The 18,187-nt window shown below is 39.1% G+C and overlaps 1 protein-coding gene across 2 annotated transcripts in view; it reads right to left on the reverse strand.

The window, feature by feature from the left end:
* Positions 1 to 18,187, reverse strand: part of ADGRA3 (adhesion G protein-coupled receptor A3) — a 129,743-nt gene that overhangs the window by 32,004 nt on the left and 79,552 nt on the right. For both annotated transcript variants that reach the window (XM_018049336.1, XM_018049337.1), the window contains 2 exons: positions 14,269 to 14,430; positions 11,524 to 11,727 (listed from right to left, as the gene is read on the reverse strand). In XM_018049336.1, coding sequence (XP_017904825.1) covers positions 11,524 to 11,727; positions 14,269 to 14,430 — 366 coding nt within the window. The remainder of the gene's footprint in view (positions 1 to 11,523; positions 11,728 to 14,268; positions 14,431 to 18,187) is intronic.

An 18,187-nucleotide genomic window follows, 5' to 3' on the forward strand; every position in this document is an offset into this window, starting at 1 on the left:
TCACTTTTTGACATCCCCTGCTTTTTTCCCTTTTCTATTTTACTTATTTTTGGCTGTGCTGGCTCTTCACTGCTACACAGGCTTTTCTCCAGTTGCGGCGAGTGGGGGCTACTCTTTAGTTGCAGAGTGGAGGCTTCTCCCTGCAGTAGCTTCTCTTTGTTCTGGGGCACAGGCTCTATAGTGTTCAGGCCTCAGTAACTGTGGCACATGGGCTCAGTAGTAGCAGCTCCTGAGCTCTAGAGGACAGGCTCAATGTGACATCTACCTGGATCAGGGATCCAACCCGTGTCTTCAGCATTGACAGGCAGATTCTTTACCACTGAGCCACAAGGGAAGCCCCATCCCCTGATTCTTAAATGCCACTGCGCACATGCCAGTATCTATGGCTGAAATGCCCCATGATTCTTTTATCTAGTAAGCTCAAACTGGTCAGATCTGATTTTTAGTAAGTTAATTCTCCTGCTTCTGCAAAGGATGGATCAGGATGAGAAAGGTTGGCAGCCAAGAAGAGAACGACTTTGCAAGGTTTTATTAATAGGGCTTTGGGGGGTGATTAATTACATCACTACTGCAGGTACTGCTCCCTATTCTGGACTCGGGCAGCATTCTGCACAGAGCACAGCATAACGAAAGTCCTAAAGTATCCCAGTGTAACTGACTGTCTACTCCTCTTAACTAGGGTGAGAGAACTTTCGAATGCAGATCATCTCATTTATTTGGGGACTGCCTATGTTAATAATAGCTCCTGGCACTAGCATTAATAAAATAGCCCATTGTTTATGAAACTACTGAAAGTCTGTGTGGCATTTTTAAGGTTCTACTGAAGCAAACGATTGACTTCAGAATTAGTTCTTAACTACTGTGCTTAAAACAGTGTTGTAACACAGCAGATAACCATAAATATCTGCTGAAAGCATTTTTGAAGTTTAAATATTGATAGGTGAACATTACTTTTAAATTGCAGATAACAAGAAAAAATTTAGTAAAAATATTACATCTAAGAAAACATATAATGTTTCTACTATTCTCCCAAATACAACTTGATAGGCAAACAAAGATATTACCAATTCATTCACTAACATAGTACATTTCTATTAAGTATATAAATTTATCCTAAGTATATAAAGATGCATGCCAAAACAGAAAAACATCAATAGATCAATTTAATTAGAAGGTCAAAATCCTGATGAAATGTTACATGCTGGACATTTATTAAAACTTAAGTACTTAAAAGTCCATAAAATAATTCTACTATGAACACAAAATAACTTGAAAACAAAGCACAGCTCTCTGGGAAAGTATTCCTTATGATAAATCAAATTAATTTAAATAAAGAAAGTCATACTTTACTTTCTAAAAGACAGCTGAAAAAGGAAATGACAATTACAGTTTCTACAAGTCCAATTTTTTTTCTATACAAATTTAAACTGGCAAAACCAACCGAACAACAACAAATTTAAAAAACTCCAGAGTAAGGACAAATCCCTGAGAGATGAGAGCTACAAATTCAAGGCTGTTACATGCTTATAATTTATAAGATATCCTTCAAAGTCCAATAAAGAGTATCGTCAAATTAATAATTATAGGTCCCTTGGCATAGCCTAGGGAAGGTGGAAAAGCAAACTTCACCTGTATCAAAAATATTTTTATAGTAAATATGTAACACTTGCATATTTGATCTCTTTAAAAGAAGTCCCGATCATTTATTACAGAAAGGTTGAAATCTAATGAAAAAATTCACCAAGGAGGACATCCCCAGCAGTCCAGTGGTTAAAACTCTGTGCTTCCAATCCAGGGGGTGAGGGTTTAATCCCTGGGTGAGGAACTATGATTCCACATGCTATGTGGCATGTCCAAAACTAATGGACACATTTGATACATTTATTGTGGCTATACATTTGCCACTTAGCCTGAAGACAAAAACACAAAGGCAATAATTTCATTTAACCATATATTCATTTTAAAATGTATGGATTACAGCAATGGAAATTGACATAAAACATATGAATTAAAGCTACTAAATCAGAAAACTTTCTTTTCAAAACCTTTGGGAAGCTCTCTTACACTGTTGGTGGGAATGTAAGTTGATGAAGTCACTATGGAAAACTGTATGGAGGTTCCTTAAAGAATTAAAAAATAGAGTTGCCATATGATCCAGCAATCCTACTCCTGGGCATATATCTCACAAAACAAAATTCAAAAAGATACCTGCACGCCTATGTTTATAGCACACTATTCCCAATAGTCAAGATGTGGAAACAACCTGAATGCCCACTGAAATGAATAAAGAAAGATGTGGATACATACAAATGAGATAGTACTCAGTCATAAAAAAATAAAATCATGCTATTTGCAGCAACAAGGAAGGAACTAGAGATTATGACACTAAGTGAAGTCAGAAAGACAAATATCACAGATATCACTTGCATACGAAATCTACAATATGACACAAATGTACTTACCTGCAAAACCGCAACAGACACACACACAAAGAGAACCGATTTAAGGCTGCCAAAAGGGACTCGGGGAAGGATGGACTGGGATTTTCATGTTAGCAGATGCAAACCTTTATATATAGACTAGGTAAAACAAGGTCTTACTGTATAGCACAAGGAATTACATTTAATAACCTGTGATAATCACAATGGAAAAGAATATGAAAATGAATATAAATATATATATATGTATTGATATAACTGAATGACTGCTGTACAGCAGAAATTACCACAAATTATAAATCAACCATCCTTCAATTAAAAAAAAACAAACAACCAACTCTTTTGGAAAGGTATGTTTTTGGAGTCTAATATATATTGAAGATTATATGCCATCCCTGGGGGGGGGGGGGCGGGGGGGGGGCGGAGACATGGGATCTGCAACAAGAAACCAGAATTTGGGTCCCAGCGTCACCAGAAAGTAGTGGCTAGACACTGCAAGATTTTGTCTACCCTCTGAGTTGCATTTGTTACATATACCTAATGACCTTCCTAACAAATACTTGTGAGGACCAAATGGGATCATAACCATGACAAGCATGAAAGGGAATGGAACTGTGGGTGGTGTTTTTATTATTGTTTCAGGCATAGCTTGTTATATCGTACTTCACAGATACTGCATTTTGGGGGTGGGAGGAGTTGTTTGCTTTGATTTTAACAAATGGAATGTTTGTGGCAATCCTACATTGTCAGATGGTTAGCAATCTTTAGCAAAAAAAGGGCATTTTTTAAATTCAAAGTATGTGTATTGTTTTTTTCCCCTTCATGGATCATGACCTTGTCAAGGCAAAGGGGCTTGCATTACTCAATGAAGCTAGGAGCCATGTCATGCAGGGTCACCCAAGATGGATGAGTCATAGTGAGAGTTCTGACAAAATGTGGTCCACTTTGCATAGGAACTTGGAATGTTCGGTTCATTGTTGTTGTTCAGTCACTATGTTGTGTCCAACTCTTGAGACCCCATGAGTTGTACCATTCCAGGCTTCCCAAGTTAACTGGACATGGTCAGGCAGGAGATGGAAAGATGGAGTGAATATCAACATCTTAGGAATCAGTGAACTAAAATGGACGAGAATGGGTGAATCTTAATTCAGATGACCTACCTACTGTGGGCAAGAATCCCTTAGAAGAAATGCAGCAGCCACCATAGTCTACAAGAGTCTGAAATGCAGAAGCAATCTCCAAACAAAATGATCTTCATTTGTTTCCAAGGCAAACCATTCAACATCACAGTAATCCAAGTTATGCCCCAAACACTAAGACTGAAGAAGCTAAAGGTGACCGGTTCCATGAAAACCTACAAAACGTACAACTAACGTAAATTAAAAAAAGATGTCCTTTTCACCACAGGGGATTGGAATACAAAAGGAGAAGTCAAGAGACGCCTGAGGTAACAGGCAAGTTTGACCCTGGAGTACAAAATGAAGCAGGGCAAAGGCTAACAGAGTTTTGTCATGCGAAAACCCTGGTCATCGCAAACGTCCTCTTCCAACAACACAACAGATGACTTTATACATGGACATCACCAAATGGTCAGTTATATTCTTTGCAGCCGAAAATGGAAAAGTTCTATAAAGTCAGCAAAAACAAGACCTGAAACTCAGCTCCTTATTATACAATGCAGGCTTAAACTGAAGAAAGTCAGAAAAACCACTAGGCCTTCCAGGTACGACCTAAATCAAGTACTTTGTGATTGTACAGTGGAGGTGATTAATAGGTTCCAGGGATTAGATCTGGAAGACAGAGTGCTGAAGGACTATGGACAGAGACACTGTACAGGAACATAGCCAGAGCAGAGAACACAGCCATCCCAAAGGAAAAGAAACTCCAGAAGGCAAAAGGGGCTGGGAGGAGGATTTACAAAGAGCTTAGGAAAGAAGAGAAGTGAAAGGCAAGCGAAAAAGGGAAAGATATACCCAACTGAATGCAGAGTTTCAGAGAAGAGAAGGGAGAGATAAGAAGGCCTTCTTAAATGAACAATGCAAGTAAACAGAGGAAAACAACAGAATGGGAAAGACTAGAGGTCTCTTCAAAAAAACTAGAGCTATCAAGGGAACATTTCATGCAAGGATGGGCACAATAAAGGAAAGAAACAATAAGGACTTAATAAAAGTAGAAGAGATTAAGAAGAGGTGGCAAGAATACACAGAAGTACTGTCCAAAAAAGGTCTTAATGACCTGGATAGCCATGATGGTGCTGTTATTCACCTACAGGCAGACATCCTAGAGTGTAAAGTCAAGTGGGCCTTAGGAAGCATTACTATAAATAAAGCTAGTGGGAGGTGATGGAATTCAAGCTGAGCTATTTCAAATCCTGAAAGATAATGCTGTGAAAGTGCTGCACTCAATATGCCAGCAAATTTGGAAAACTCAGTAGTGGCCACAGGACTGGAAAAGGTCAGTTTTCATTTCAATCCCAAAGAAAGACAATGACAAAGACTGTTCAAACTACCATACAATTGTGCTCATTTCACCTGCTAGTAAGGTTCTGCTCAAAATCCTTCAAGCTAGGTTTCAGCAATATATGAACTGAGAACTTCCAGATATATAAGCTGGATTTAGAAAAGGAAAAGGAACCAGAGATCAAATTGCCAACATCTGCTGGATCATAGAAAAACCAAAGGAATTCCAGAAAAACATCTACTTCTGCTTCACTGAATACATGAAAGCCTTGATTACGTGAACCACAACAAACTATGGAAAATTCTTAAAGTGATTAGAATATCAAACCACCTTACCTGTCTCCTGAGAAACCTGTATGCAGGCCAAGAAGCAACAATGAGAACCTTACATGGAACAATGAACTGGTTCAAACTTGGGAAAGGAGAATGTCAAGGCTGTATACTGTCACCCTACTTATTTAACTTCTATGCAGAGCACATCATGCAAAATTGCCAGGCTGGATGAATCACAAGCTGGAATCAAGATTGCTGGGAGAAATATCAACAACTTCAGATATGCAGATGCTACCACTCTAATGGCAGAAAATGAAGAGGAACTAAAGAGTTTCTTAATCAGAGAGAAAGAGGAGAGTGAAAAAGCTGGCTTAAAACTCAACATTCAAAAAACTAAGAACATGGCTTCTGGTCTCATCACTTCATAGCAAACGGAAGAGGAAAAAGTGGAAGCAGTGACCGATTTTATTTTCTTTGGTTTCAAAATCACTGTGGATGGTGGCTGCAGTCATGAAATTAAAAGATGCTTACTCCTTGGAAGGAAAGCTATGACAAACCTAGACAGCGTATTAAAAAAAAAAAAAAGCAGAGACATCACTTTACCAAGAAAGGTCTGTATAGTCAAAGCTATAGTTTTTCCAACAGTCATGTATGGATGTGAGAGTTGGACTGTAGAGAAGGCTGGACTCCAAAGAATTGATGCTTTTGAACTATGGTTTTGGAGAAGACTCCTGAGAGTCCCTTGTACTGCAAAGAGCTCAAACCAGTCAATCCTAAATAAAACCAACCATGAATATTCATTGGAAGGGCTGATGCTGAAGCTCCAATACTTTGGCCACCTGATGCAAAGAGCCAACTCAATGGAAAAGTCCCTGATGCTGGTAAAGACTGAAGACAAAAGAAGGGGGCGATAGAAGATGAGGTGGTTAGATAGCACCACTGACTTAAGGGATAAGAATATGAGCAAACTCAGGAGATAGGGGAGGACGGAGGACCCTGACATGCTGTAGTCCATGGTGTCGCAAAGAGATGGATAGGACTAAGCAACTGAAGAACAACACTATTTTTCAGGCATAATCAATCACCCATTTAATAGACCATAGTATAGTGTAAATATAACTTTTATATGCACTGGGAAACCACAAACTCATGTAACTCGCTTTATTACAGTATTTGTTTTACTGCACTTATCTGGAATCAAACCCACAATATTTCAAAGATCTGCCTATACCGCTGTAGGGTGGCAGGTGTTATCTGGAGGCTGGGGAGAGAAAAATGCCTTAAAGTAACTGACTTACCAACAATCACCTAGAACCTCACGTTCTGACTTCCACAGTTCAGAATTAGTTTTAAATAATCAAAACTGACAAACTATAAACACACATGAAATTAATGTCATCACTGAGCTTTCATCATGAATTTATTTGCATGCATTTTTGCTTATTTAGAATGACACTGAGAAGAACATGGTTAAGTATCATAAGGGATGTTAACTCAAATATTTCCACTAGATTTTACCATTCCTTGTGAAATAATCTTGACTCCGAAAACTACGTAATTGATAAATTAAAATTTTCTGAAATCCTCATTTTGTTTAAGTCTCTAGAATTTTAACAATAAAATTAGAATGGGCCAAAGAGCTAGCTGACTGAAACAGTAATTTGTTCATGTTTTCTTGACTATCTACTCACTGGATTTTAAACAGATAGGTGTTCAGATACATCCTAATTATTTTCTTATGCATAATTAGTTATTAACTGCATTCTACCTTTTGATTATCTCACTGCTGAAGATTAACAAGGATTATGCTTGCCTTTAGAATTTTTTTAACTGACTTCACTAATTAAGCTTGGCTGTTAATTTTTATTCAACGATGTTTATTAGATGTTTCATTCCTCTACTCAGGGCCCTGTGCAGAATCTGGAGATAAACAATGAAATAAGCCACGGTCCCCTGACCTCAAATATTCAAAATTTAGCAAGGAAGAGACAATAACCATAATGAAACAATACAAACTTAACATTTATTAAGTGCTTGTCCTGTACCAGGCACTGTTGTGTATGTCTACATATTTGCCTCATTAAACCCTCTCAATAACCCTTTTGAGTTTAACACCGCTTCATGATTCCTATGTAAGAGAAAGGAACTGACATTCAGAGAAGTTAAGGTACTTGCCCAAGTTTGCACAGCTTTTAAGCGGGGGAGCAGAACATGAACACATTTTAGTAGCCATATCTTCTAGCCTCTTAGTATAACTCAACTCACCAGCGTATCAGCTTCTATTTATTCCAGACAATGAACAAAGCACTATGAACTAATGGCCACAATGAATTCTGTCTGAGAAAAAAAAGGAAGCTGCCATCTGAACTGGTTCTTAGAAGAGAGTAACAGGGATTTCCCTGAGCAGGGGGGTGACTGAGGCCCTGAAAAGGGGCACACATGAAGGAAGGAAGCGTGAAGATGTACACGACTGGCTTGGAAATGAAAACTTCATTTGGGCTAAAGCCCTTGATGGGACAACAGAAACGTGGGGTACATAAAGAAAACCTGATTTCCAAATTCCTGCCAAGAAAATTTTTAAAAAACCAATTCGTTCTGGCTACAATAATTACTGAATTCAAAACACCAACAGTTACTAAAAGCTCTTAATATTTAACAAAAAATAGCCAATATTTTGTGATGCTAACAAATCTGACTTATGGTACCAACAGTGGAAGGAAGCATTTGGTAAATAAAAAATTTAGATCAGGTGCTGAAAGAGTCATACCACAGGTGATTCAATCTCCAAATGGTTGAATGACTGAGGGCCAGCACTGGAATTCATCAGTGATGTAAAGAGCAGCTCTGACCTCAAGCAACCCTCAGTCCAGGGCAGGAATAAGAAGCCCATTGGGCCCCTGTATGTAACATGCAATGACAGAGATGAGCAGAATGCTATGGGCAAAGTGAGAAAGAGAAATGAAGATGAGGATGGGAGAGGCAAGGATTGACCAGATGGAATTAGTTAGGATTCTCGAAGCTTACATCTTTCTGCTGGGTGTTATCACAGAACCAAGCAGCTGGGGAAGGGAGGGGAGCAGAGGAGCAGGGATTCTAGTAGAAGAATTAGCATGGGGCTGGCCTAAGTAAACTTGGTCAGTGGTTGGAAGAGACAACAAAGTAGACAAGGGCAGATAAATGCCAAATTATTAAGTTACTGACAGCCAGCCTCCCAAAGGACATGAAGAATTTATCGTGGGATCTGCAAGGTCATCTCCATGTGGGACAGACCCAGGGATAACATTCCCAATCAAAGAGTGTGAACAGAGGGGAAGGTCCTAAAGGTCCTTGGCTCTGCAGGCCCTTCAGTTGCTAAAGAGCGGAGAGACTGGAGAGTGTTCCCAGAAGAAGGACCAGAATGTCAGCTATGGAGGGACTCAGGGGACCGGGGGGTGGGGGGTGTGGCACAGGGGCACAGCACAGCTATTCACTAAAGGGTAAGGAAGCACTTCAATATTTTACTAACTTTCATGGTTGGACTGGTATGCATTGGCTGAATACTGCCCTAGGCAGACCAACCTGTATGAAAAGCATGGATATTTTTTTTTAATTAATTTATTTTAATTGGAGGATAATTACTTTATAATATTTTGATGGATTTTGTCATATATACATCAAAATGAATTGGCCATAGGTATACATGTCTCCCCCCATATCCTGAAACCCCGTCCCACCTCCATCCCCACCCAATCCCTCCAGGTGGTCACAGAGCACCAGTTTTGGGTGTCCTGCTTCAGAAAAGCATAGATTTTTAGGAAGAGCCTGGAGACACAGAGACTGAACAGAAGCTCACAATGGTATGGGCAATACAGAATGAAAGTCCAAACTGGGCTGTGATGGTAATAAAGAGAGCAAAGACAGGACAATAGGGATTCAAAAAATATGTAGAAAACAACTCCAGTTAGGCTCCTACAGCTAAGGACTGCCTTCTTATGGGCTTAACTTTATATGCTAGCGTGTTCTCCCATCTAAGGGCAATACAATCAATTATGACATGTTCAAGATCTAGTTAGTCCATTGATGGCATAAAAAAAAAAAAACAAGCACAAGCAAAGAGAGTAAAAGCTGCCATAATATAAAGTCTAAACTGTAAAAGTTTTCTGTTAAAATGCTAAGGCATTTTGCATTGTCAATGCAAAAATTTTTAACTGACTTTTGTATCACAAAGGATATGGTCCTTTTTCACTCGGTGTAAGCACGTCCACCTATGAAGCATGAATAATAGTGTGATGCATCCTTGGTTTCTGGCCACAAGATGATCTTAAAATGATGGAACAGTATGAAATTGACAAATTTAAGAGTGTTCATTTAAAGCTTTCTACTTCAGCAGGTAGAAACTCTCCTTACCCAGAGGGGTAGGTTGTGAAATTGATGAAATGTTGAGTTTCATCATTTTTAATCCCTTCCTACCAACTGTGATCATCTAAGATAGAAGGGTTCATCAATTTTAAGTGTTCCTCAAAGACACACACCCCTCTCTTGTGGGCTTGTGTGTGATGCTGTTTCGATGCCTTTTGCAATATGTTTTTACCAATACTATACTCTAAGCAAAGGAACAGACATTAAGGAGTTGCACTGCTAGGTGCAAAACACTCTCCCAGAGCCAAGAGTAATAAATATATCTTGCTAATTTTCCTCTGAATATATGGCATCAAGTAAATATATTATCATTAGACATTCTGATATAGCTGAGATAGCTGTCTTGGGCAGTGGGAGAAGTTAAGATTATTTCTAAATTAGGCAAACTGGCTCTCCTTATGGAAGTCACAAGTGTAAAGCGTGACTCCAAACCCACCCCAGTATTCTTGTCTGGAGAATCCCATGGACAAAGGAGCCTGGAAGATTCCCAATCCATGGGACTGCAAAAGTTGGACATGACTTAGCGACTAAACCACCACCAGACTAAACCACCGAAGTATGACAAAATATATTAATTCTTCATTTATCCATTCACTCATTCATTCAATATTCATTGTGCTTCCAGTGTACCAGGACACCTAAGACCTATTTGATTACTATGCAGGCATTAACACTGGAATGGATGGAATATCGTTTGCAATATAATTAAGAAACGAACTATAAAAAAAGAAAAGTACTGTGTAATTAAAAACCACCAAGAACACAATTACACATAGCCACACAAAACTCAATGAAAAAACACAGTTCCATTAGGGGGTCAAACTGTACTTCCACCATTTGCTTCAATGTAGTTTAATAAAACACGCCTAAACCCCCAATTTTAAAAACCAATAAAAATGCTTTTAATTTTGCTTGCTGCAGTGAAGTCGCTCAGTCATGTCCGACTCTTTGCAGCCCCATGGACTATAGCCTACCAGGCTCCTCCATCCATGGAATTTTCTAGGCAAGAGTACTGGAGTGGGTTGCCATTTCCTTCTCCAGAGGATCTTCCTAACCTAGGGCTCAAACTCTGGTCTCCCACATTGCAGGCAGATGCTTTACCATTTGAGCCACCAGGGGAGCCCCAATTTACAAACACTCGTGTCTGCACTTCTGTGCAAAAAATCTTGATATATAGCTGGCTGGATTAAATGCCTGGACTTTGCCATTAGGCCCACGAGCACAGAGCCACGGGCACCGAATACTTTTAGGAAGTCTACAAAAATGTCTTCATGTCTTTAAAATCAGCAGCATAAAAATGAACTTTAAAGTCAAAGAAAATGTCTCAATATGTAACTAATATATTCATGCTTTTACCACTCCAGTCATAAAATTTAATTGTGATATATTCATATGCAGAAAGGGGTCCAGAGGGCAAAAATGGCTAGGCCCATGAAGGCCATGATGTGTTCCTTCTTCATCTGAATTTCTTTCAAAACAAGAACAAAGGCAATTCTAATACACTTCTCCCTCCAAACAACCTTTGGTAAGATTATTTTGCAAAGCAGAGCATTTAAGTGCAGCACCCTCCATATCCTCAAAGGACTGATTCCAGGATCCTCTTGGATACCAAAACCTGTGGATGCTCAAGTCTCTTATTTAACATGGCCTAATATCTGTATATAACCTAGGCACACCCTCTGGTATACTTACTTTAAATGATGTCTAGATTACTTATAATACCTACTGCAGGTGTTATACAAATAACCGTAGATATAATGTAAATCCTATGCAAATAGTTGCCAGCATGTAACAAATTTAAGTTTTGCTTTTTGGAACTTTTCGGGATATTTTTTTAAATTGGATATTTTCAATCTGCAGTTGGGTTGAATCTGTAGATACTGAACCTATGGATATGGAGGTATTGTATTCTAATCTAACTACAAAGTCTTAAATGACTACAGAATATAACGTACCTTCAGAGCCAGACTTGAAAATGTATTCGAAACGTTGCACTTAAAGCTCAGCTGTTTATCCAGGTTTCCATCCGGATCTCGCCTCCCATAGTCAGAAAGGCCTGTCCGGTCAGTGGCTGCCACTTTCTGGAACACGGTACATGTCATCCCAGTGAAGCCAGTAGCCTTGATGACATAAGCTTCCAGAGCAATATTGGGTGAATACTTCAAAAGTCAATCAAACAGGAGTTACAAAAGATTTATAACGGGGGGGAAAAGCACTTTCAAAGAGTTTCAAACACAAAATACTACATAAGCTAGAAGACAAAGCTTGAGCTCTTACTAAACAAAGACATTGTGCAGATAACTGGCAGATTCAAAAAAGATGCCAGCTACATCTGGGATGTCCTAAAACAGCAAGATACCCAAGAGGAAAAGAGTAAGTCACGAAGTATGGAAGATCAGATATAAATGAGAAGTCAATTAATAATTTGAAGAGTAGTTGCAGGAATTTATACGTTGAAAATGGAAGTATCCTGATTAAAAAGAAAAAGAAAAAACAGCTAGAGAAATCAGTAGACCCCCTTAATGATCTTAGTACACTTAAAAGCTGCCTTATTCAATGCTTCATAACATCTTTACACTTCTTCCTTTCACAGGAACATCAACACTTAGCATTAAGTTTCACCAATAAAATCTTTATACAGACTTATGGCAAAGTTTTCTTCAGCAAAGGAATGGAGGTGCTAGTCCAAACAGAAATAAACGAACAAATTTTGAAGGGCGAATTAGGCCAGAAAAATCACCTGAAAAAGATGGCACTTGTCCTGACAATTTTAAGCAATGCAGGAGTGCGACTGAACTTGAGAGTCTATCAAAACCTATGGTCTGCCGATACAAACAACCATCCACCCATGTCCAGGAGCTTCTGGCACCACTCCCACCTGTCAGAACCACGACAGGGCTAACATAAGAAGTGACAGGCTGACCGGTTTCGTTTACATCCAGCAAGACGACAGGATGTGCGGTAAACTCCCTCCTTTAAGGATGGTTAATTCTACGTTTACTATGGAAGCAGGGCACCATTCTAAGTGCCATATGTGGACAAAGTTCTCCTTTAAACTTTTTTTTTTTTCATATAGGACTTTCATGTAAGGTGTCCAAAATCTATCAGGAAGATTAAAATTTTTAAATATATGAAGGTAGAATTTTTTCAAGTACCATATATATATAGTAGAAAATATCTGTCGGTTCCCCAAATTTTTAAGGATAAGAAATCTTTGCATTTAGTTTTGCCCCACAGATGACAGAGTGTGAAAAATCTTACTAAATTCAATCATACTTACCAGCAAAGTTTATTTGAAATTTTTTATTAATCAAAGACACATTAGAATTATGATAAACATGTGAAACCTCAGTCAAAAGAAAGGTGCTACTATGAAGTGCCCTTGAAGCCATGTCTTAAGCAGATATATTGTTTCTCAGGAACGTTTTTATGCTTTGAAATGATGTACAAATTCCCCCTGCACCCTCTATTATACCTGTGGGTTCTCAGGAGAATGAAGGAAGCTCTCTGTGCTGAGTAATAAGCAAGGGTGAAGCACAGGATGGAAAATGGGTTTAAATGATCTGGGAGGACCAAGTGTGGCCCTCAAACTGGCAAGCTCATTTCAAGTAAGGTCACAGAGAGCACCTACCCTAAACTACGTTGTCCTGACAGGAGCCAGTCTAGGCCTCCATTCTGTTTATTATTCAAGAAAGGAATACTAAACTTAACTGAACAAAAGGATCAATAAAACACGGTCTCATCAAAAAGATTCCATCAGTTAATGGAAAGACGGTAATTTTGAATTGTATAAAATCATAGGAGGAAGTAGAAAACATTCAATGAACCCACTAAAATAGTTAGAAAATGAAAATCATGGGCCAGAGCAGAATATGACTGCTAAAAGAATAAAATAAAACATTATCATAGTTTCCACATTTATCATATCTACATTTTAGAACAGAAAAAGTAAAGCAGTACACCAAGAAATTCTGCACAAACAAAATTTAAGATTATTTAACAGAGTGATCATTGCTGTTGGTTAGTCACTAAATTGTGTCCAAGTCTTTTATAATCCCCTGAACTGTAGCCCGCCAGGCTCCTCTGTCCATGGGATTTCCCAGGCAAAAATACTAGAATGGATTGCCACTTCCTTCTCCAGGGGATCTTCCCAACCCAGGGATCGAACCCGCATCTCCTGCATTGGCAGACGGATTCTTTACCACTGAGCCACCAGGGAAGCCCAAGATTGGTTATTACATATAAATAACTAACTTCCCCCAAAGTGGAATTGACTGAAAAATGTCAATAGGTTCACATGAGTTGGGGGAAATCCTAGTTCCCTTTTGAAATTGAAACCTGGGCAAGCAATCAAGCACTGTCTCAAAACATCCTTCAGGGCCCAGAAGACAACATCAGCTAGGATGTGTGATGGGCATGTGACAGGGGGGCAAGGCTATGGTGTTCTTATTTGTGTTGTGGAAAGTTTCAGAGGATGAGATGGTGGTAACTGTTCAAATTACAAATTAAGCCCAGTTACCAAGAAAACAGACTACTCAGAAGCAAAACTGTCTTTTTAAATGTCTGAGAACAGGAAATTTTGTAATAATCAGCAGTAACAAAATACTCACCCCATAATGGGATGAAACCTATCTATTTTGAGATTAGAGCTGCTTTCAATGAACCTTTTCCTTAGAAATCTAGGATAACGTGACACTTACTGTTGAATAAACATGAGCTCCGTTTGCCAGTCGGTATGTGGCAATGCGCTGCAGACACTGAACGATTCTACTGCAGGCTTTGGCCTCCCTCTGCGCCAGCCCCAGGACACGTTCATCAGCCAACATGATGTTACTTGCAATGTCAACCATCACATCGCCAAGCTAGCAGGCGTGCAAGAGAGAAAAGGAAGATCTTTAAAGCCCACACAGGAGGCTTTACATCACCAAAATTCTAATGAGACACTAAGATGAGCATTCAGTCTAAATTTTCACAGGAAAACCCAACAAGTGCTTGACTCATTTCTCATTAAGGCATCTTCAGATAGGAAGAGCACAGTCGTTATAACCATTCGGTAATATTTAGCTCAAAACACTATACTCATGTAACCACCAAATCATCAGGGAAAAGACTGACATGTAGTACTCAAATTGACAGGTTGGGGTGGGGGTAGGGGGCGCCGTCAGGGAGTGGGGGGAGAAAGGCATTTATATTAATCAAGGGGAAGAAAATCACATGATTCTCAGAATAAACAGATCTCAACTCTGTCTGGAAAAACACTTATCTTCTTTTTGCATAAGCATTACTTAATATGATCAAGAAGTATCTGGCACAACATTAAATCAACTATACTTCAATTAATTAAAAATAGAAGAATATACTGGTGACCTCTTTAGCATCCTGTCATGTTTAAAACCCTAGGTATGTCCAACTACTCTGAGTTCTCTGCATGCGCTGGGCCATCACGTTGAGTCTGTGCACACGTTTCCCCCTTTATCTTGAATGAGCTGCTTCTTCCCCGTCTCCCAACTCAAGGGATGCTTTTAGATTTACATGGTCACAGAAACAAATGAATCCCAAGAAGTGTCCACTTTTCCACTGCTTGTTTCATTTCCTGAATTCTTTTCATTAGCTCAGTTCATAACTTACAGATGTAAACATCTGTCAGGCAACACCAGTGAACTATCAACGGGCTGTCATTGCTGGTGTTCTCATATCAGAAAAGTGCACTGAACAGTCCAGGATAAGCAGACAGCCTGTTCCCGGGAGGGTCTACTATTGAGCAAACTGTTCACGAGAACTGGAGCACACAAGCATTGTGGAGGTAGCACTGGAGGACTGACAAGCTGGCAGGTCCTCTAACCAAGAAAAAAGCCTCAAAAGCCCCAAAGCCAAGCCAGACTGCCAAGGACATTTCAGCAGATGTCTTTTCATCACCCTAGAAGAGTCCAGCTGAGCTTTTCAACCCTGTTCTGCCTCCAATACTCTTCCCAGGGTATGTAATTATGAGGGCTAAGGTGGGTCTGGAAAAAGATCAGTCCTTTCCACCCATGCTTCATTTCAGGAAGAAGACAAGCCAGCGGAAATCTACCGGATTCCACCCCCGAGCCATGGAACAGGGCTGGCACCTTCCGTACCTTCCTTTATTTGTGAAACAAGGATAATAACCATCCTGTCTTTTCTGAATGTTGTGAAGATTAAGCTCCACTAATAACTATTAGGCTCCTCAAACTATGCCTTACACATGGCAGGCATTCAAAACACAGCTCTAATTTTACTGCTCCTTTTTCTTTTTTTTTATTTCCATCCCAAAATAAGTCTCTTTGAGAATGACAGGCTCTAGAAGAAGTGTTAAGAAGGGTACATTTTTTAAAGTCTATATGTTCATATATAAAGAGGAACAATGTACCCAGCAAAACTGCCTCTATTTCCTCTGTAAAGCCCCATCATCTTATCCAATTCAAATACAGTTAACTGACTTCATACTGCCGTTACTATCGTGTGTCACAATTCTGTCCTTATTTTAATTCCAATATAAACATCTTGGGGGCAGGGACAGCACAATGTCCTACTTACATTCATACTCATTCATTAGTGTAACTTCTCTATAAAAGCCAGTAGCTATATAATACCCATTCACTCCCTGACTAAATATTTATTGAGGACCAAGGTGAGCCAGACACTATCCCAAGCAATGGAGATACAGCAGTGAAAGAAACATAGAAGATCTATTTTGGAGTCTGTATCTATCAAGGAAATATATAATAAGCAACTAAATACATTTCTTTTTAAAGTGACTAGGTTGTGATACCTCCAAGAGATGAAAAAAACAGAGTAATAAATAACAGATAGTAATGGAATTTAACCACAAAACCCAATTTTAATGGACTCATATATTCTCTCAAGAGGCAACTCATTTAAACCCAAGATATGAACAAGATCAACTGACAAAGAATTAAGAAGAACCTACAACCAAACTATGTAGAATACTGAGCTTGTTCATTTGGTACAATTGATGAAAACACCAGGCTTCCCTGTGGCTTAGATGGTGAAGCGTCTGCCTACAATGTAGAAGACTGGGTTCAATCCTTGGTTCAGGAAGATCTCTGGAGAAGGAAATGGCAAACCACTCCAGTATTCTTGCCTGGAAAATCCCATGGACAGAGAAACCTGTGTCCATGTGGTCACAAAAAGTCTGACACGACTGGGTGACTTCACTTTCTTTTCACTTTCATGAAAATACCATTGTGTATATGTACCACAGCTTTCTTATCCATTCATCTGCTGATGGACATCTAGGTTGTTTCCATGTCCTCGCTATTATAAACAGTGCTGCGATGAACACTGGGGTACATGTGTCTCTTTCAATTCTGGTTTCCTCAGTATGTATGTCCAGCAGTGGGATTGCTGGGTCATAAGACAGTTAGTTCTATTTGCAATTTTTTAAGGAATCTCCACACTGTTCTCCATAGTGGCTGTACTAGTTTGCACTCTCACCAACAATGTAGGAGGGTTCCCTTTTCTCCACACCCTCTCCAGCATTTATTGCTTGCAGATTTTTAGATCGCAGACATTCTGACTGGTGTAAAGTGGTACCTCACTGTGGTTTTGATTTGCATTTCTCTAATAATGAGTGAAGTTGAGCATCTTTTCATGTGTTTGTTAGCCATCCGTATGTCTTCTTTGGAGAAATGTCTATTTAGTTCTTTGGCCCATTTTTTGATTGGGTCGTTTATTTTTCTGGAATTGAGTTGCATAAGTTGCTTGTATATTTTTGAGATTAGTTGTTTGTCAGTTGCTTCATTTGCTATTATTTTCTCCCACTCAGAAGGCTGTCTGTTCATCTTGCTTACATTTTCCTTTGTTGTGCAGAAGCTTTTAATTTTAATTAGATCCCATTTTTATGGAGTATTACTCAGCCATTAAAAAGAACACATTTGAATCAGTTCTGATGAGATGGATGAAACTGGAGCCAATTATACAGAGTGAAGTAAGCCAGAAAGAAAAACACCAATACAGTATACTAACACATATATATGGAATTTAGAAAGATGGCAATGATGACCCTGTATGCAAGACAGCAAAAAAGACACAGATGTGTATAGTGGACTTTTGGACTCAGAGGGAGAGGGAGAGGGTGGGATGATTTGGGAGAATGGCATTGAAACATGTATACTATCATGTAAGAATCGAATCGCCAGTCTATGTCTGATGCAGGATACAGCATGCTTGGGGCTGGTGCACAGGGATGACCCAGAGTGATGTTATGGGGAGGGAGGTGGGAGGGGGGTTCATGTTTGGGAACGCATGTACACCCGTGGTTGGATTCATGTCAATGTATGGCAAAACCAATACAGTATTGTAAAGTAAAATAAAGTAAAAGCAAAAATTAAAAAAAAAAAAAGAAAATACCAGCATCTCAGAATATATTCCTAAAAACAGTAGGTATGGGGGTAAATTTCACTTTAACAGAAGTGCTTATTTCTGGAGTTATGAAGATGGGTGGTGACTCCTGCATTTGTATATCAGCCACTTTTACAGCAACTAGAACAATAACCACCACCTCTTAATGGGAATTCAGAGAAGCTAGAGAATTTGGTTACATTTTTACCTGTTATTCTTACCTTTCAAATTTGTATT

Source organism: Capra hircus, chromosome 6, assembly GCF_001704415.2.
Source record: "Capra hircus breed San Clemente chromosome 6, ASM170441v1, whole genome shotgun sequence".
NCBI classification, from domain to species: domain Eukaryota; kingdom Metazoa; phylum Chordata; class Mammalia; order Artiodactyla; family Bovidae; genus Capra; species Capra hircus.